At 39.7% G+C, this 21809-nt stretch overlaps 1 protein-coding gene across 4 annotated transcripts in view; it reads left to right on the top strand.

Moving 5' to 3' along the window:
* nfatc1.S (nuclear factor of activated T cells 1 S homeolog) overlaps nucleotides 1–21809 on the top strand; it is a 139399-nt gene that overhangs the window by 90556 nt on the left and 27034 nt on the right. For 2 of the 4 annotated variants that reach the window (XM_018223583.2, XM_018223584.2), the window contains exon 9: nucleotides 5418–6107. In XM_018223583.2, the coding sequence (XP_018079072.2) occupies nucleotides 5418–6107 (690 nt within the window). The remainder of the gene's footprint in view (nucleotides 1–5417; nucleotides 6108–21809) is intronic. The other 2 variants (XM_041567773.1, XM_018223585.2) reach the window with 2 other exon arrangements.

Raw genomic sequence — 21809 nt, 5'->3', positions numbered from 1 at the left:
CTAATTATTATCTATATTTTGGTAGGTTTTTACAAACTAAAATATCTGTAGATTGGTTTTGTTTACCCGGAGATTACTAAGGACCAAATTATCCTAGACCTGATAGACTGTAATGCTTAACTTTATTAGAGTGAGTGGATGTGGTAAAGCTCTGATGGTTCCTAATGAGATTTAGCTAATTGATTAAATACAAGTGTGTCTTAGAGAACCTTTCATTGGTTGAAATGCTATAATCAAGTTGCTAAATAATGAGCGGTAGTTTAAAAAATGATACATGGTTTGTAGAAAAAAGTTAAATCACATTACTTTTTACTTTAAATTGGCATAAGCAAAATAAATAGTGCTTATACTAAAAATATGTTGCGTCTACTGTTAATTATAAAAAAAACATATTTTTTAGTTATACATGTATGAGATCTGTTATCCAGAATGCTTGGGACCTGGGGTTTTCCAGATAATGAATCTTACTGTAATTTGGATCTCCATACCTTAAGTCTACTAGAAAATCATGTAAACATTAAATAAACGCATTCAGGGCAGCCATCAGGGGGGAGAGTTGTAGGGGGCCCCGAGAGTAAGGGGGGCCCGGCCACGCCTCACTTTCTTGATTAGCCTAGCCCTGCTTTCTGAGAGCTGCTGAATTCGTGAAGGCAGGACAGGAGCACAAGGGGAGGTATCCTCTGTCCATTACTTATTGGTCACTGAGTTTAAGTCCCGGTTGAGCTGCTCAGGGATTGGATAGCTGAGGTTTGAACTTCTCCTCCAGCTCATCCAATCACCATGCAGCTTTACCAGTTTTGAAATTCTGTGACCAATAAGAGAAGAAAATGCTGTCACTGGAAGAAGATGCAGCCACCTGTGCTTCACTCCTCCCTTCTGTAGTTGGCAGCTCACTGACAGCAGGTGGGCCACACTAATGAAGTAAGTGTAACATGGCAGGGCCCTGACCACCAATTTTTCCCCCATGTGGGGTCCTAGCCACCAATATTTTTTAATGGGGGGCCCTTACCACAAATGTTTTTTTTAATGGGGGGGCCCTGACCACAAATGTTTTTTTCAATGGGGCGGCCCTGACCACCAATATTTTTTTATTTTTTTTATTAAAATGTGGGAACCATAGCCACCAATGTTTTTTTTTTTTTAGTGTGTGGTGGGGGTGGAACTGTGGGGTGGGGAGGTCGGACCTGTAGGTGGGGTTTATGGTGGGCACAGCCCAGGGGGCCCAGAAATCTTTTTCAAATGATGCCCTGCGATTTCTGTCTTTTACCATTTGGGTGCCACTTGCCAACCTGTCATTTGTCTAAATTCAGGTTCCCTGATGCAATTTTATTATCTGTTTGACTATTCATTTAAATTACTTTAAGCACTTGAAGTGCAGCCCATTCAGTTCCAGGTCAGCTGATAAACCTACTACAGGTGGCGGGTAATTTACCATTGCCAGTAACTTTCTGTTTTATCCTGACCAAAATTGGCCTGACTGTCAAGGGAAAATATATTCAAGAAAAATATGTGCAAGTAGTTTATGGGTTTCTAGACATTTATTTTAATACAGTAGAAACACACTATTTTTAGAAACACATGGAATAGGGATCCGTTATTTGGAAACCCATTGTCCAGAAAGCTCCGAATTATGGAAAGGCCATCTCCCATAGACTTTTATTTTATCCAAATAATCCAAATCCAAGTATTTCCTTCTTCTCTGTAACAACAAAAGAGTCGCTTGTACTTGATCCAAACTAAGATATAATTAATCCTTATTGGAAGCAAAACTAGCATATTGGGTTTATTTAATAATTACATGATTTTCTAGTAGACTTAAGGTAGGAAGATCCATTATCCCGAAAGCCCCAGGCCCAAGCATTCTGGATAAAAGATCTATGATCTATGTCTATATCTTGCAAACATGTTTCCTTTGTTTGGAGCCTCAAAATTCTTGGAGGCTGCTATTTATTATGAGAGTTTATCCCATCAAAAGTAATAATGAATTATAAATCAATGCTCTGCTCTACAATACATTAAGATCAAAGCTATTCTTTACAAATAGGTCTCAGAAGAATTGGCATTCAGGCATAAGGCTCTTAATTGATTTGTTATACTATAAAGAAGACAGCTGTATGTGCATATCTTTAGTGTTAGACATGCCAACTGCTTTACCAGCTCTTCCTAATTCAAAGGTCTACAACCTGTTACTTTTTGGCTGTTTTAAAAAGTATTATTAGGAAGATTTAAGTTGTAGTTCAGCAACTGCCAAAGAGTTACATATAACAACTTTGCCATGCTAATATGATTGAAGTTCCACATTTATGCAGCAACTGACAAAAGGTCTATGAAATTATTCTTTAAAGGGATTCTGTCCTGATTTTTATGATGTAGTTTTTATTTCTAAATTACCCTGCAAATAATTCACTCTACAATATAAATGTAATTTCTGAACCAGCAAGTGCATTTTTTTAGTTGTAATATTGGGGTGTAGGCAGCTATCTCAGGTCATTTGCCTGGTCATGTGCTTTCAGAAAGAGCCAGCACTTTTGGATGGAACTGCTTTCTGGCAGGTTGTTGTTTCTCCTACTCAATGTAACTGAATCATACCTCCCAACGCTTTGGAAGCAGAAAGAGGAACAAAAAAATTTGCAGCATGGAGCACAGCAATTTTTTTGACCATGCCCATTTTGTGACTACACCCCCTATTTACCATGTCCATTTTACAAAATTTGCCAAGTTATGAAAGTTTGAACACATTTCTGTGTTTTTTATGTGTTATTACAGTTTTGCTAATGAAGGAGAATTGCCCTTTAAGCTGTGAGTCGCTGGCGGGATGGCACTCGGAGCGCTTCGTTTTCCGAAGACGCCCGAAGTTGTCTCACAAAGAAACTTTGGAGAAATGCTATCCCACGGGCGATTTTCGTTCTAGCCGGCCGGAAGGAAGGCAAGTTGGGGAGATTAGTCGCCCCGAAGAAGAGGAGATTTGTCGACAGGTGACTAATCTCCCCCAATCTGCCTGTGTGTCTCTGCCCTAAGATACTTTTGTAACAGTTTTAGACTTCGGAAAACGAAGTGCTCCAAGTGCCATCCTACCATGATGCTTTGTTTGCCAGGTCCCTCCCCCCTTCCTAGATTCGCATAGTAATGCAACGCCTTCCATTGAAAAGTGATGGATTCTGGGACGTGAAGTCCCTCTGCTTTACAGAGAACCTGTGCACCCCTCACTTTAGGAAGCAATGGGAGTTCTAGCCCCAGAATCCATCACTTCACAACGAAACAAGGTGAGGGAAGCATTACACTGAGAGGCAATGGGATATTGGGAAATGTTTTGTTGGAGTATCATGGTTTCTTGGTGCGTAATCAGGTACTTTTGTGTACCTTTTCTACATAAGCCTAACTGAACAAGCTCTTGTCAAAAGGGTGCTATATTTTTCTTCAAGCTGCCATCCATTTCATGCATAGTCCAGCTTGGGACTCAGTTGCTTTGTGCATTGAGTGGAGATATATCGGTACATTCAACTGCAATCAAGAAGGCAATAAATTCTGTAGGCATGTGCCACACAACATTTTTATACTTTGTACAATGCCACTCGACGTGAGGACACATAAAATCCTGTCAAAGTATGTATTTGAAATGTAGAACAAAAGCTGGCTCTCGCACACCCAGTGTAAGATGCGAAGTCTGGTGCTCAGTGGTAGAGGTTCGGCCACCTCACAATTGAATCAATAAAGAAGAAATCCACGGCACACAGACTGCTGCAAGCAAGGAACCCCTTGCACGTTTAATGCGGAAGTGAGCAACGTTTCGGGGTCATGCCCCTTTGTCAAGGCTTGCAGCAGTCTGTGTGCCGTGGATTTCTTCTTTATGTATTTGAAATGTGTCATCTCCTCTATTGCAAAACATAGATATGTGCCTAAGATAAAAATTATATATATAGTTATATACATTTTAATGAAAATATATATGTGGTGTGAAAGCAAGTGGAAAAAAATATTGAAATGAAAAACTAAATTAGGTTAATGTTAGACTGGGCGTTTTGACAGCTACTGTCATCAGATGGAAACAGCCACGATCCAAAATACCCGTTTGAGCATTTTTGAGTGCAGGTCCACCTGTCATGCTATGTGTGTTTAAGGCACAGCGTTTCCCATGGATTAATATTGGATAAGTTGACAGACAAAGATGAGCATTTGGACCAATACTGTTTTCAGTATGTTTGCACAGCGACTGTGCAAACATTTAATTTGATATTAGCCTTATTCATTGCAATGCTACCAGTTTTGGCCTATAGTCTTTGCCATAGGATTGCAATGAAGCAGTGTGCATTTGTAATAGGGATGCACTGAATACAGGATTCGGTTCGGGATTCGGCCTGGATTCAGAGTTTTTCAGAAGGTTTGGGTGAATCCTGGCCGAACCAAGTCAGAATCCTAATTTGCATATGCAAATTGTGGGCAGGGCGGGATTTCCTGTGAATTTTTGTCACAAAACAAGGAAATTTTTTTCCATGTTTTCTTTTCCCGCAGGCTAATTTGCATATGCAAATTCGGATTTGGTTCGGTATTCAGCTGAATATTCCACAAAGGATTTGGGGATTCGGCTGAATCCAAAATAGTGGATTCGGTGCATCCCTTATTTGTGATGCACTTTACATATACAATGCCAGTATTAAAAAGGGAATGACTTCAAAAAGCGTCTCCTAGAAATGGAAGATAACTCATTTGAATAATTGGAAAGAGCTGCCACAAAGCATTTAACACAAAAACAAAATATTTGTTGAAGCCCTTGATGAAAAGTATACCTGTATATAACATGGTAAATCCAAGCATTTCTTCCAGATGTGAAGGCTATATTAAATACAGATTTCTCTGAGATCACACATAGCCCTCAGTAGCTGTAACAAAGTAAAAGTAAACATATTCAATAATACAGGATGCTATCCTAATCATCCTAGATCTGGTGACATCATAAACCACAACTGTGTTTACCCATGCATGTGTATATCTTTCTTACATCAGCTGAATCTGTTTAGACTGCCTGTGACTCTGCTAAATGTACAGACATTGGTAGCAGAAGCGCAGGCAATGCTGCATCCAAGTTAATATTTTTGCTTTGATTATTCCAAATCCATGGAGCCCTTGGGTCCAAAGCTTCTTCAGGAACATGGCTATTTGCAAATAGATTTTTATAGCACATTAGGGCTGGAGGAGATTCCAAAGAAAATAGTTCCTTTGAATATTAGAACCAGCTGCGACTTTCTTATGCTGATGACTCATACGTTTTTTTTTTATTGGGTGGGAGAACGAGGCAAAAGACACACAGAGTCTTATTCAAGAAGTTGTTTGTTTTGCAAGGGGTATCCTAGCCACAAGCCAACTTGATCTTACCAAAATGCAACTCATGTTTATTTAATTTTTTTTTCTTCTTCTAACAGTTCCAATTATAAAAACAGAGCCCACTGATGATTATGAATCAGCTCAAACCTGTGTCCCAATGGGCCAAGGATTAAACCAACTCTCGAAGCCATACTACAGCCAACAGATCATGATGCCCCCTGATCCTGGTACGTGCCTTGTGTCTGGCTTCACTTCCTGTCAGCAAAGAAACACTGTGATGTCATCTTCTCCAAACTCAAGCCCCAAGCTTCATGACCTGTCTGCTTCTGCATACAACAAATGTATCTCGAATCCAGGGCATATTCAGCTAGGACTACAGCAGACCACTGGCGGTGTCCCCACAATACAGGAAGTGCCACGATCTATAGTTGTGCACCCAAGTTCCCCCGACCAGTCATCCCCCATCATGCTGCAGCCGCAGGTGAGTCTCCAACAGAGCAGTAGCTGTCCCCTTGGTTTTCAACAAACAGTATATCCCATCAGTCCCTCTTCACCAGTTCCGTCTATTACCCAAGAGCCATCATATTTACAGCCCTGCAGTCCAACTCACTCAGCCGTAATTGGTCAGCTGCCGCACCAACAACAGAAGGTTCAGAGAAATGAATCTCCAAACAGTCAACCACTGTCACTGCCAGAGTTGCATGAGGACAGTAATCATAATTTGGCCCCTATTCCTGTAACGATCAAGCGTGAGCCTGAGGAATTGGATCAGTTGTACTTGGACGATGGTAAGTGTTTCACAGATGTTGAGGCATTCGACTATATTGCTGTATCAGTAAGTTCTTTATTAACCAGATGCTTACAGGAGCACTCATAAATTAACAGCACTAAAATAATGCTGCGAAACATGCCCATTTTGAATTAATAAAAATAAGACAAGGGAGTTGAAATAGCTCCTATTGTAGCATTTTTCATACTGTGTGTTTAAGGCATTAAGTGCCATTCATAACCACAGAGGTAGCTTAACCACCAACTGCTACACATAAGTAATTGCAACCATATGCTCTTAGCTCATGCAGGTGACCTGACAAAGTTTGAGTGAAATGGCATTACAAAATGTCTGCAGATGCATAGCTGAGAAGAGGAGAAAGAAGAGAGCAGTGCTCCTGTATTTAAAGATAATTACAAAAAAATAAATAAATGAGGTTTTTTTGAGTAAAATATATTGCAATTATCTAGAAGAAAATAGGGGGTTTATGCTAAGTAACTTTAGCTTCTGACTAGTACTAGACTGCTAATGTGTAAGCTCTATATATCTACTGCAGTAGAAAAAGCTTATTTTGTGTTAGAGCATGTTCTTTTGTGTTGTGTTTCTAGTTAATCAGGCTGCACAGATAAGGTTTCTTTGGGCTACTGGTCTTCATTCTCTAGAGTATTGCTGAAAACAGAAATATATATTTTATCCGTTATACTGCAGTAGAAGAAGGGTAGGAAGGTTACAAGAAGAAACTTTGTATATTTTGAAGCCCTTTTCCACTTATTCACCAGTTTTCTGGTTGCTAGCAGCATGTCCTGTTTGAATGTCAGATGACTTTTGTATAATATAAATAACTATTATTCCTTTTATTTCAAAGGCTCAAATGTTCCTAAACAGTGTAATGTAGCATAGCTGATTAGTGACATAATGGTGTGAACATAAAATCCGCAATAGACTTAGGTGAGAAAATATGGTCAGTCCGTGTTTTCAAAAGGTGCATGGACAAGATTATGATCTGGCAGGAAGTTGCAGGTGTCCCACTCCAACCCTACTTCCCATCAAAACAGTTCAGTACATTGTTGCCATGCAGTTACCCAAATCTTTGATCACTGCTCAGTCCATTGCCTGTCTATCAGCCATTTAGCAGGTTGGGCATGGTTTACAGGCATTGGGTCCATAGCCAGAAACAAAGGAATCTTTCATGACATGAGAAAGAGCATTTGTTTATGTACAGAGACAGACCATGAAACCTTCCTAGCTTTGCCTTACAGGACAAAATATAAGACTGTGGAACATCTACAACAGCGTGGTCACAATTCATTAATGCATCTGGGTGTTCTTTGGGTCTTGTTGCATCAACTATGCACAAACTGTAGCAGTAATCAAACGGGTTACCCTATTTGTATTTTTGTCTTCCAACAACCAAAATAGCTGATTATTACTCAACTATCAGCTTAGACTGCCACTATTTGTCAATACAATTGATGATAATATATGCTAAAGTAGATACGTTTTAAAATAACATCCTACCAACCAGCGTTAGATTTAGGAAAGAACACATGCTTTACAAGAAATTTCCTTGCTGATTAAAACATTGACGGGACATCTGCCGCACATGTATTGTTGAAAAATGATTAAGAGTTCCTAAAGCCACTGAGCTTTCATCCATTTTTCATAAAATGCAAACCAACAAAGGTCACTTTTTCATTAGTGTTTTTGGATGAGGCTAATTCTGGAAGGAGTCATGGCTACTTTGAGCAATTAATAGCAACAAATATGCACAGCAGCATAGAGGTTATTTTTGCTGTCTTACAGTAGTAAGGTCCTAGGTTTAATAGCTACCAGTGCACTGTCTACAGTATATGGGCTTTCTATTTTCTATGATTATTATTTTGGGTGCTACATTTTCCACCCACAGTCATATCCACAGCCTAAAACACTATAGTTGGTTCCTAATGAAACTAAGGTAATGAGCACTCAAAGTAAAAAAAAGTTAATTTACTATAACTATGGTAAATTAACTTTTATTCAAAACTCTATCCCTGTTTATTGAGGCGCAAAGAGGCTGAGGTTAATTATAGGTTAGGCGCCTATGATTAAGTGCCTCTTTTTGAGCATGAAACATATAAGGCATAGGGATGGTGTCTTGAATTAATGTATTTTTACTATATTTTTGTGGCCTTTGTGGTTTCCTGGAGCCTGGAGCATACTGTGTGGTGAATGAGGGACCTCTGTTCAAAAAATTCTTGTTTGAGTCAAGGTCACCAATACAGGCATCTGACGTTAGTCTGACATAAGCCTAAATCACTTTCTTGCATGTTTAATCAGCAGTAAATTAAGATGCATGCTGTAGGATGCACAGTATCTAGTGTAGTCTGGAGCATGCATCTAATGAACTGCTTAAGGAGACCATTATGACTGTTTTTAAGAGTTCAGGTGAAAATCCAGAGTACTATAGGTCAGCATTTAGCACACTGTTTACTGCCCGAGTCTGTGCTGGTTCCAGAGAGACAACCCATTGTGCTTGCTTTATATTGTATGTTGATCCCAGAGTTCTCGGTTTATTTGCATTATTGCATTTTGTGTTTGGTTGTGTAACTAATATAGTCGCTAACTCCTACATTCATACAAACTTTATAAAAAAGTTTTAAAGTTTCAGCTATAAATAGAGTAACTGGTAGAATTGTTAAAGGAACATCTGTAGTCAATTGTTATTTAGGATAAAAAAAGACGCATAATAGTGTTCATATTTTGTCTTTTCTGTGAAATTTCAGACATAAGCAGCCTGGTTCAGGCTAATTTAGGATTAAAAAAAGCTTGGTGCTGTGAGTAACAAGGGGTGCTTTTTCCTATGCAGACAATAACACATTTCCTTATTACTGCAGCTGTTACGTTCAATAAAAAAAGTCAGACTGTTTAAATCTTTGTTTCAGCTTGGAATATGATTCAGCAGCTCGAACTAATGAATTTTACTAATATATAGCAGACTGAAGTCACCGTTTTTAGAAACTCACGTAATGCAGCTGAAATGGAAACAACAGAACCAAAACTGCCACAGGGGAAGTCGATTATCAGTTCCAGTGGCTATTTCAGCATTGCGATGAGTAACGATGAGTGACGTCCAATATAATAATTAAATCACTGGCAACATTTTGCCACACCTATGATGCTATTAAAAGAAAATGTATACAATTTAGCCACCCTAAACCTCTGATGATACCGTAGAAGTCAACGGGAATTGTATCTCCGCATATTCAAGCTAGATAAAAATGTAGATTTTTTTTTAGTGATTTTACACCAGTCGTGACTTACCAATTTGCTTAGATTTGTAACCAAGTTTTAATACAATTGCAATAAAGCCATTTGAGATTTCTAATGAATATGTACAAAATCTCTGGGGGAAAAAAAATCAAACTTGCAGGGAAAAGTCATAATCCTGATTAGCCACAACTAGTGATGGGCAAATCTGACCTGTTTCAGTTAGCTGAAAAGATGAAAAATTCACCAAATCCATTTTTTGCCGCACAACAATTTGTTTCACTCATTGCAGCCTATGGCCATCTTTTTCGTGGCGAAGCCTGGTGAAAAGTGTCGCTTATCACTAGTTGCCACCACAAATGTTTACTACTAATACGATTATAATGCTGATTTTGGATAAATGCTATACGTCCCATGTTGTATTGACCTATGCATCACCAATTGCAATTGGAAGTCCTGTGTGTAATCCATTGGCAGTGATCATATCAAAGCATGGTACTCTTTATTTCCATGGATCAGTGGCCAGTCTATCTATTGTTTTGATGGACTATTTTTCCCATGTTTTTTTGTATGATAGTGTTTTTTTTTAATACTACACACTTTCACAAGGCACATTTGAGTATTTTTGGGCCAAAATCCAGATGTCACTAGTGTGACAGGTAGATTCTATTAAAACAAATAACAGGCAACTCAGCAGGATTCGGGCACTTTCAGTATGTCATGAGCCTAATGCCCCTAATGGGACACTGGGGCTCATTAACAAAGGAGACACGCAACCAATATTATCCCTTAGCTGTGCCCTCTGATCCACTTAATAAACCTCTGCCCATTATAGACAGGTTTAGTTAGAAAAGCATGATGTACCACAGCTATTTTTCCCTACAGTGGCCTCACACTGTAGCCTGTTAGGCTGAAAATTGAAGTACTGATGGCTCAAACACTCTGGCATGTTAACCTTTACACATTAGTAATATATTTATATTTGCTACTATATAACATTTTGGGGTAAAGAGACATTTTGCAGGAAAGCTCTGTTGGTAACTCCCCCATATACAAATATTCAATATGTAGGTATTAGGCTGTGTGCACATTTGTTCATTTTCCACCACATGCAGCAGAAAAATACAGGTAGAAACCATGTGGCTAAGGATTAGGTAAAACCCTTCCATCCCAGACACACACAGCAGTCCTTTAATGGTGAAGAACCATTGGCCTGATATTGTCGCCATAGCCCTATCACATTACTTACTGCCGCCATAGTTTTTACCAGATGAAAACTATACTTTTTTTTCCCCACCTTCTCCAGTGACCTCTAAAACATTTCTTGCAGTCTAGCTTTGGTAATTAAAGACAGTCTTTAAGGTTTATTTTAGTTTAGCCATCTGCCATTAATTGTTTGCCTGTATTCACAGTGTCAGTAATAAGTTCAATTCCAGCTTATTTAAAGTGAACATTTTTAAGGTTGTTATTCAAAATTTGCATAATAAAAATAAGCATGCACATATTTTTTATAAGCAATTTCCTATAATTCTGTGTTATGGTATTCTCCTCACACCTTTTAGTGTTTGCATTTGCCTTCTCTGGGAGTTTCTAAGCACCATCTTGCCAAGACTTTCTTCCAGACTCCAGCTAAATGGGAAATCCTCCCTTTGCTTTATATAATGATCCCAAGAAAGTTATATGCCGTTTTTTGTTTTCCTTTAACAATTTCACTTGAAAGTGATTGCATCCTCCTGTGGTCATCTTGTTTTCTACTTTTTATAGTTATCAGACCATACAGCTTATATTGTTTAAAGGAACAGTTCAGTATAAAAATAAAAACTGGGTTAATAGATTGTATGTGAAAAATAAAAATGTTTCTAATATAGTTAGTTATCCAATAATGTAATGTATAAAGACTGGAGTGACTGGATGTGTAACATAGTAGCCAGAACACTACTTCCTGCTTTTCAGCTCTCTGTCTCTGAGTTAGTCAGCCACTTGAAGGGGGGCCACATGGGACATGTGTTCAGTGAGTTTGCAGCTCAGTTAGCAAACCGTTATGGCCCATGTGGCCTCCCTCATGTCATAGGTGGAAACCAAAAGAGCTGCAAAGTAGGAAGTAATGTTCTGGCTATTATGTTAAGGTGGCTATAGATGCAAAGATCCGCTCGTTTGGCGATGTTGCCAAACGAGCGGATCTTTCCCCGATATGCCATTAACAGGCATGGCTATATCGGGGGTAATCCGATTGTTCGGCCGTAAGTGCCAAACGACCGATCTCCGCCGGACGAAAGATGTCGGCACACGATCCGAAAATCGTACGAATCCTCGATTCATACGATCGGATCTGTGTGTCTATGGCCACCTTTAGACATCCAGTCACTCCAGCCTTTATACATTACATTTTTGGCTAACTAACTATATTAGAAACATTATTTCTTTTGCACAGCCTATCTATTTTCCCAGTTCTTATTTTTACACTGAACAATTCCCTTAAAGGTGTAACATGTGTAGGGTTTTCAGGACCGCACGAGTAGGCAGTTACAATCCTGTCAACCTCTTTATTATAGATGTTATTTTTCTTATCATGTTTTTTACACACACCCTTAGAGAAAGTTGTGTATGACAACTAAGGTCCTAAACTAATCTTAGTTCACAATGGGCTGGGTGCCACACTGCCATTTCCCATGCCCAGTGGTAGATAAATGCGATGTGGGTCCCCTAGGCTACATCCACAGCCAGTGGCATAACCAGAGATAACTGGGCACCATAGCAAATTATTTTTTAGGCTGCAAAATACCTAGAGGTTGACCTGTTTTACCAATATTTAGTGAATTGTACATGAGTTAGGGCCTCATGGGGCCCCTATATCTCTTGCCCCCCATCCAGCCACATGGTCTGCTTCCTCTGAAGTTACACCCCTGTCCACAGCCCCCCTTTCTAAGCAACTGTTGGTCTGAATGCATGAAGATCCAGGCACACATGCCCCAAAAATCTGTACACTGGGCCAGTGATCACTGGATTTGCACACCCTGGTGCATACAGGCACCTTTCCTGTCTTCTTCTCCCACCAGGTGCACCTGACTGGACCCAACAGGGCAAATAAAAATAAATATTAAAAGAAAATGGAAATAATAATTGAAAAAAGCTAGATGGGCCCCTGATCACCCTGGGCCCATAGGATATAGACTAAGGTAGTCTGGGCATTAACCCAGCCCTGTTATGCCACTTAAGATAGAGCCATCAATTCAGACAAAACTTATCTTCCTGGTTTCTACTTAGTATACATGGCATGCATTGACTTAGGGCAGTAGGTGCTTAATACATTTGCATTCTGGTACCATGTCATAATACAGCAGGAAAACTGGCACTGAAAATACCCATTTGTTCTCCCTTGCACCTTCTACCTCTGTTAATTACTGCTCTGCATTTGATACTATCATTACAAATGCATTTTAAAATGTTTTTGAATTGTTTCGTTTTATAAACAATTTTTTTTATCTTTAAGAAATTAAATATATCATATTTTGTGGAGCGAGCATGCACTTATTTTGTTTCGAGGTTTCACAATCACTCAGCTCAGGGTTGACACCGTTATGATTTTGAAAAACCCATGTGAGGGCTCTGGTTTCCAGTAGTCACTATGTCATTAAAACAACATTCAGGTAGTTTGAAAAGTTCAGAAGTATTGTCTCCCCTACCGTCTGAGTATTGAACCTTCCACTTCCTCCCCATTCCAAGTAGCAGCTTTTGGAGGAGAAAAAAACAAGATTTCCTCATGGAAAATATTACTAAGCTGGCCCCATGCCTAAACCAGTCCCCTCCGCATTTCTAATGATGATTGAAAGAGTACATGCTGTGATAAAACATGCTGAGTTGTTAACATTTGAGATGCAGTTTTAGATCTGATGGGGAGAGAAAACTCAAATAAATAAATGGTTACGATAATTCATTTGGGTCAGATAACTGTTTACCCCTGTCAGGCAAGGAGCATTAACGGACTGCCAAACCATCTTGATTGCTTTTCCCCATTTAACATGTACCCATTCTGTTTAACCTCTCTCCGGGGGCTTCCAGACGTTCTCCTCTATGACTTAAATGACAAGGGCAGGTGGCTGCATGTGCTTATGCATACAGTATATACAGTAAATCAGTTTAAATCAGTGGACTTAGTGAGCTTCAACTAACACAACTTATTTTGTGGCATATTGCGGTTTTTCAATTAAGAGAAAACTTACTGTTCATGCTGCATTCAAAAACAACATGTGCTTGTCCTCTAGATACACCATATTAGTTGTTTTGAAACTCCATTTAATGCACTAATACCGATATAAATATGACTGTGTCTAACCCATGAATTTTCTCTGTGTCATGGTGTGAATAAAATGCCAACAGTTGCATAAACCCTCCCTCCCCCAGCTGGTACAGTAGATTATTGTTCCATGAACAACACCATTTATTTTTTAAAAATAAACATGAATTCTGGCAAAAGCCTAAATCCATCTACTTTCTATGGTCTTTACACGTTTGTAACAATGCAGCTAAAACAAAATCTTGCTTAATCAGCACATCTAAAGGCTTGGGCTCTATGATTTACGCCAGGGATTTTTCCTATGAGTAAAATAAAATAAATGCAAGGTCTGCTTAAATCTGCTATAAAGGTATGGGACCTGTTATCCAGAATTATCGGGACCTAGGGTTTTCTGAATAACGGTCTTTCTGTAATTTGTATCTCCATACCTGTCCTTAATTTTTAATTGTCTATTAGAAATCATGTAAATATTAAACAAACCCAATAGGCTGGTTTTGCTTCCAATAAGGATTCATTATATCTTAGTTTGGATCAAGTACAAGCAGGGTCGGACTGGGGGGCCCGGGGCCCACCGGGACTACTGTCCAGGGCCCCTTCCGACCCCCCCCCCCGCCCCCTACTGCGACGCGCCGAGTGCGCGCACACAAAGGCGCCGCTTGGCGCACCAGCGTGAAGGCGCCTGGCGCATGCGCAGAAGGCGCTGCGCTGATCGGCGCTGCGGGAGGAAAACTTTTTTAAAGATATCTGGAGAGGTGTCTGGCCCGGCGGGGGCCCATTAAGGGTCGGGGCCCACTGGGTATTTTCCCGGTGTCCCGCCGGGCCAGTCCGACACTGAGTACAAGGAACTGTTTTATTATTACAGAGAAAAAGTGACACTTAAGTGGCACTAACTACAAGAGCTGATTAGTGGCTTTTTGGGGCAACCTTCAGACCCAGTCAGCAGCTTACTGGTCTGTTTATGGTTCCCTCAAGTCTTTCCCAATCTGGCTAGTTTAAAAATCCAGTCAGTTCTTAACTAAGGGTTCTCCATAGACTTGCAGTATGATCCAATTGTTGGCTACCAGTCAATTTAAAAAGTAGTGAACTATTATAGTTTGCACTCTCTAGAAGCTATATATATATATATATATATATATATATATATATATATATATATATATATATATATATATATATATATATATATATATATACAGGTATGGGGCCTGTTATCCTGTTTTCTTGTTTGCAGCTGGGGTTTTCTGGAAAAGGGATCTTTTCATAATTTGGCTCTCCATACCATAACCCTTATTAAAATCATTTAAACATTAATTAAACCCAATAGAATTGTTTTGCCTCTGATAAGTATTATCTGGATAATGGACCCCATACCTGTATATATTTGTAACATTTTATTTAGATAATATCCAATTATAAGCATAATATGTTATTTGTACCCAAGAAAAAATGCCTTAAATTGCAACTTTGAAGTCAATTTTTGGAAATCTTCTGAAAACCCCAAGTTAAGCTTAGATATGTGGTTTAGTATTTTATTGTACCTAGAAGGTTAACTAGTTTGAAGGCAGAAATTCCACTTATATTGTTTTTTTTGGGCAGCCTCACTATAAGGGCTAGGCCACACGGGAAGATTTCAGGGAGATTAGTCGCCTGGCGACTAATCGCCCCGTCTAATCTCCCTGAATGGCTTGCTGGTATCTTGCACCTGCTAGCTCGTGAGGCAATTTCGATCGACTTTGAAAAACGTATCGCCGCACAGGCGACTTTAGCGCTAGCGGGTGCGACATACCAGCAAGCCATTCAGGGAGATTAGACGCCAGGCGACCAATCTCCCTGAATCTTCCCGTGTGGCCCTAGCCTAATGGGTATTTGTAACACATAAATACAGTAAGCCTAATTTATTAATGAAATTGCCAATTGAAAAACAGAAGCAAATTGCCTTATCTTAACAGCAATGCAGTTTTTTTCCCAGAATTCCAAAATCATTGTAGTAGTCATCTTATAAATAGTGTACTATTAGTGTACTTCACACATATGCAAATTAGCTTATGATAAGGGAACCCTAAAAGTAACACCTAATTTCAGGGTTCACTTGCTTTCCTGCAGCTTGTTCTTTGCACCTTGCATGTAATTCAGCCCAGTAGGCTGAACTGATACATTGGTGCTCACCACAAAATATTAAATGAATTGTTCAGTGTAAAAATAAAACTGGGTAAATAGATAGGCTGTTCAAAATAAAAAATGTTTCTAATATAGTTAGTTAGCCAAAAATGTAATGTATAAAGGCTGGAGTGATTTGATGTATAACATGTCAGTCAGAACACTACTTCCTGCTTTTCAGCTCTCTTGGTTTACACTGACTGGTTACCCTGGCTACCAGGCAGTAACCAATCAGCGACTTAAAGGGGGGCCACATGGGTCATATCCGTTGCTTTTGAATCTGAGCTGAATGCTGTAGATCAATGCAAACTCACTGAACAGAAATGTACTATGTGGCCCCCCTTCAAGTCGCTGACTAACTCAGAGTTATAGAGCTGAAAAGCAGGAAGTTGGATTCTGGCTGTTTTATTAGACATCTGTTCACTCCAGCCTTTATATATTACATTTTTGCCTAACTAACTATATTAGAAACATTTTTTATTTTGCAAAGCCTATCTATTTACTCAGTTTTTATTTTCACACTGAACTGTTCCTTTGAGAGCATGTATAGACCTATGAAGAGTGTTTTTAAAGGAGAACTAAAGCTTAACTAAAGAAGTAGCTAGAAATGTTGTACATTATGTTGTGGGTTTCTGTACCAGCCCAAGGCAACAACAGCCCTTTAGCAGTAAAGATCTGTGTCTCCAAAGATGCCCCAGTAGCTCCCCATCTTCTTTTCTGCTAATTCACTGCACATGCTCTGTGCTGCTGTCACTTACTGAGCTTAGGGACCCACTCACAATATACTGAATATATATAATATAAATGTCACAATATAAGGCTGATTAGTAAATAAATCAGATTATTAGAGATGGCAGCTTAGAGCCCATCAGAATTAGCATCAGAATGTAACCAACCTTGTAGCATCAGCTTATATGACAGGCCAACCTTTTTTTCACAATTTGCTAAAAAAAAAACAAAACAAAAAAAACAACCCTATTATGCTGTATAGTTGGCTTCTTGGTACAGTATGTCAATTTGTTAATGAAAAAAATTCATGTTTTGACACAAAAACTGGTGGAGGATATTTTTTGTGATGACATGTTGCAACTGTTTCAGTGAGATATCTACATTTACAAAATATAGGTTGTGGGGCGTATTTAGCAATTTACCAATATTTGGCCTTGCAATCTAAAGTATGTTCATTCTGTTAGTGTGCTTTCAATAAGTACAACAGAATATTTGCGTGTGCATGTTTGTGTACACCCTTCTATTATGCTACACAATAGGTTTCCCACTAATTCAGGCCTATTTAGAAAGCCTACGTTTTCCTGAATGAAAACAATGGGTTATTCCCTTAATGTGGATTCGGAAAACATACACCGCGCTTTGGTTTCCAAAGTTTTCTCATGAGGCAACTTCATATATAGAATGTACTTTATTGCAGGTGGAAAAACATTTTTCCATTTGTCGCCCTTGCTAGCCCAGATTTAAACACAGGCGTCAAATCCCCCGCCCCACATCTGAATTCACCCTAAGGGTAAGTCCACACAGGGCGTTTTGGGGAGATTTGGTCACCTCTAAACTTAGGGTGACTTTGGAAAACGAATCGTCGAGTGTGATTAGCGCCGGCGTTTTTTCTTTTTAGCCAGCGCATATTCAGGGAAGGCTTTTGGGGAGATTGGTCGCCGCAAAAACGAGGCGATTAGTTGCCAGGCGACCAAATCGCCCCAAAACACCCTGTGTGGCCTGACCCTAAGGGTTAAAGGGATTTATGCATTTTGCAGTGACCCCCTTGACCCGTGTGAATGCTGCAAAAGTGCACATCAGCCCGGGAGCACAATGACTGCAAATACATTTATAACGTTTGAAAAAAATGTGTTACTATAATCTTTTTACCATGGGATTTTCTCTAATCACAGTCTGATAGGAAACACAATAGAAGCAGTGCATTTTTGAGACTTTGTCGTGTTATCCCTGAGTGCACTTTGAGCTATCGTTCTCATGTCTCTATCACAGTGCTCTTTCTCTTTGTAGGCAGACATCAGGGGGCCACTTTTGAAAAAAAAAAAAAGACCTGATGTTATGCCTGTGTTATCAGCTCCCCTTTTAACTGTCTTGTTTCTCCTTTCCCAAACTCATTTGAACGTTTCCAGCTCATTTGTGAAAGTCATTACCCTGGGACGCTTCTCTATCAGACTCATGCAGCTGCTGTTTTTTTTAGATATGGCAGGAAGTAGGCACCGGAAAGCAGAGAGAGAAGAGAAAAAAAGGGGATAAAAAATTCATCTTGATTTACCAAAGTTCTGGCACCAATCAAAGCCAGTTGCAAAAAAAAAAAAAAAAGCTGTAGACATCACTGTCTGGACTGTTGATGTCAGGATGGAGCATTAAGCCATCACCTTCTGTTGGGTACTCTGGAGTTATATGATACGTCTCCTGTAAACGTTAAAGTACTTGGCTCAGTGAAAAGTTCCACTTTATTTGCAGTATTGAGGTGGAACTGACACGTGTGCACTGAGGAGACTTCTGCTTGCTCAGCCTTTTACTCATATGAGAACCCCCCCCCTTCACATAATAGCATGGTATATTCCAACTCAGCCCCCTACTGGCTAAGATACAAATCCGATTTTCTTAGCTTTCTAGCATGCAGTATTTAATAATGTGCAGCACCCAAGCATATTAACCAAGGGTGTCCTAAGCTTACCATTATTTTGCAGAACCCTGTCTGAATGTAATTTCATGTTCACTTCACTGGTGCTTTATAAGCAGCAATAATAATAATAATAATACGATGTAATACCAGAGTAGAATGTCAGAAACCTTGCCCTTGTCAATACAATAAAAGCACACCCAAAGGCCTTTACACGAATAGCAGTCTAGTTAACATCTGCAAATGTTTATGAGAGAGAAATTACATTTTAAGATGTTTTCGTTTTAATTACAGTCTCCAGATGAGCTCTGTCAGAGCGGGTGACTGTATCCCTTAGCGACAGATGTCAATATCCAGCATTCCCTGCAGCCGGCCAGGATGGGGAAGCCGTGCTGTTTGCTTGTCTTGGCTCATCTTCTGCATTTCACAATGTCAGGCTCTAAGCAGCCTTCGTATAACGTTTTCCACTTTCTTTCTTTCCCTCACTCTCTTTTCTTTAGCTGGAGCTATTGCCAGGAAGCTGTATACTACTGTATATCATGTAAAATGTTACTATTTTTTACTCAAATAATACTTGTAATAGAAGTCCTCATCCACGATTGATCAGTGGTGGTTTTCCAGCAATCGTAAATTCCCAGATGTTATTTCCTTCTAGCTGATGACTGGAACATACAGTAGGTGCATTAAATAATATGGCAGATGCTGAAGTTCACCTAAGAGGAAGCCCATCATTTTGCATGTTCAACAGACCTTTATATTTTCATGCTGGGAGATCCTCATTCTTAGCTCCCTAATTGCATACTTCTTAGCAGATTAAAAAAAAATCGAGGGGCAGATTCATCAAATATGGAACCCAGCTGTTCAATATCTTCCCCTGTTTTATCCCTTAAAATGTAATAAATTAACTCATCAAAAAATATATTTTTCAGTTAATCAGAATGTGTTCAGCTGCTTTGAGCAGCTAAATTCCACTGTCTTATGTGGGTTCTAAAGCTCAGCAGCAGCACTGAGCTTTAACACCATCCTGAATAATTTCAATCTTTAAAATGAAGAAAGTACATCATTAAATACAAAATGCCCTTTATCAACTTGTTCAAAGCAGGTTTCCCTCAGTTGGTGACTCATTGCCCATTGCAACCAATCATATCTTTCCTTTTGTTTTCTAGCTTGTAGGTGACTGTTCAAATGTAATAGCTGAGGGTATGAGCAACATCACTGTCGATGTTTGTCTCTAATGTTAAAAAATAAGACCCTTAGGCTTGTCCCAGACCTTCCGGATCTTGGCCTGCAGAGAAAAGCAAGATGAGAATATACTCCTACACTGCTCCGCTGTTCCTTGAAGTGCCTGCGCACATATGCATTACCTTGGCCTTGGTGCATGCAGATGTGGATGTAGGCATCAAAATACAAACGTACACTTTTGGCAGCAAAATTTGCTGTGTCTGTTTGCACCCAAATACATTACCTTGGCATGACAAATTTTGGCACATCAAGGAATGGAGGCGCAGCAGAGAAGTGGATTTCCTAGCTGCTTTTTTCTGCAGGCCGAGTTCCACAAGGTCTTGCACTAGCCTTAGGGGGCAATTTACTAACAATCGAATTGCGATTGTTTCTATGTTTCTAAAAAGCTCTAAACATTCTAAATTTCGTATGTGAAAAAACCACAAAAACCTTTTACACCAAACTTCACTTTGGTATAAATCTAATGAGGACTAATTACACATTAAGGGGCAGATTTCAAGCTATTTTTTGGATAGGCCTAAATTCGACTTTGTTTCGAAGTGAAAATACTTCGACTATTCGACCATTCGATAATCGAAGTACTGTCTCTTTAAAAAACTTCAACTTCGCCAGTTCGCCACCTTAAACCTGCCGAATTGCTATGTTAGCCTATGGGGACCTCCTGGAACATATAGCCAACATTTGGCTAAGTTTTTAGAAGTCAAAGTATAATCGTACGATTAAATCATTAGAATCATTTGATTAGAAGTACGATCGTAGTACGATGGTACTATGATCGGAGTACGATCGTAGGATGTTAAAAATCCTTTGAATTCTACTTCAAATATCAAAGTATGCAATTCGATGGTCGAATTTAGAAGTTTTTTCCACTTCGAAATTCGACCCTTGATAAATCTGCCCCTAATTGTTGTAGAAATTTCTGACAGACCACATCCAATTCTCAGTGACCAGAAGTGAAATACCAGCTTTCTGAGCATACCCATGTGTTTTATTTAATGTATAAATAATAAAAAAGATCTCAGATAAAGGCAGATAACAGATCACAGCTAGCAAAGGTGAAAATTCATTGCTAAAAACAAATCATTGTTGTCAGGTCTCTGGATACCACACCTTTATTTCAGCATTAATAGGCTGCTATATGTTGTTAGGGAAACCCCTAGCTGTGTCCCAGGCACCACTGAGTCACTTGGGTATTGGTGAATAATGAGTTGAAGCCATGGGCGTCCACAGAGGGGGGCAAGAGGGGGCAGTGCCCCCCCTGGGACTGTCCACACAAATCTCTCTGCACGCAGCGCTTAATTTTACCCACAGCCAGGCCCAAATTCTTCCCAACTGCCTCCCCCAGTCTCGGGGCCGGGCTGACTCTGATTGACATACAAATACAAGAACAAATTGCTGGCTTCTAATCTCTAATGGACCAACTTGACAATAAATTTGTGTGCTTGCTACTCCTAATCACTTTAACCAATTTAAACAAATCGAGTATAACACTCTTCGATAACGATTAAAGTAGCAAGCAACCAAATAGTAATCCTCACCGCATGGGACAGGATGGCCTGGGTGTCCAAACCCCAGGCCCTTCACTTGCAACGAAAGCGATTCTACTTCAAATATATAGCTTAGCTTGGCACTCACCACGTCTGTCTGATGGCCCGGGTGCCGTGCCCCGAACCCGTAGCTTAGGCGAAACCAATCCTCAGAAATGAATATGCACGCACTCCTGCAGCCGTGACAATTGAGGTAAAAAGTGTAGCTTTATTTCTTCATGTTAACGCGTTTCGTATCAAAAGATACGTAATCATAGGCACACTTTTTACCTCAATTGTCACGGCTGCAGGAGTGCGTGCATATTCATTTCTGACTCTGATTGACGTCACGGACGCCGACGCAACGTCGCCGACGACGCAACGCGACGTCACGTCGCCACTTGCCAGGGTGCTTTGGGAGGACGAGTGCGCGCAAGCTGAGGCTGCTGAGCTGACTGAGCGCTGAAAAAGAAATAGGTGAGGACCTGCCCTTTTCTCTCCAGCCCACTGTGCCCAGGAGTTTCTCTCCAGCTCTGCTGCTCTGCCTTCACTGACAGATATTCAGATTTTCAAGATGATGTATTATAGATGAAAAGGGAAAGCCAATCCTTGTCTAAATACACT

This window comes from Xenopus laevis, chromosome 6S (assembly GCF_017654675.1).
Source record: "Xenopus laevis strain J_2021 chromosome 6S, Xenopus_laevis_v10.1, whole genome shotgun sequence".
NCBI classification, from domain to species: Eukaryota; Metazoa; Chordata; class Amphibia; order Anura; family Pipidae; genus Xenopus; species Xenopus laevis.
The sequence above is the reverse complement of the archived record's forward strand: the minus strand, read 5'-3'. Positions and strand labels throughout refer to the sequence as shown.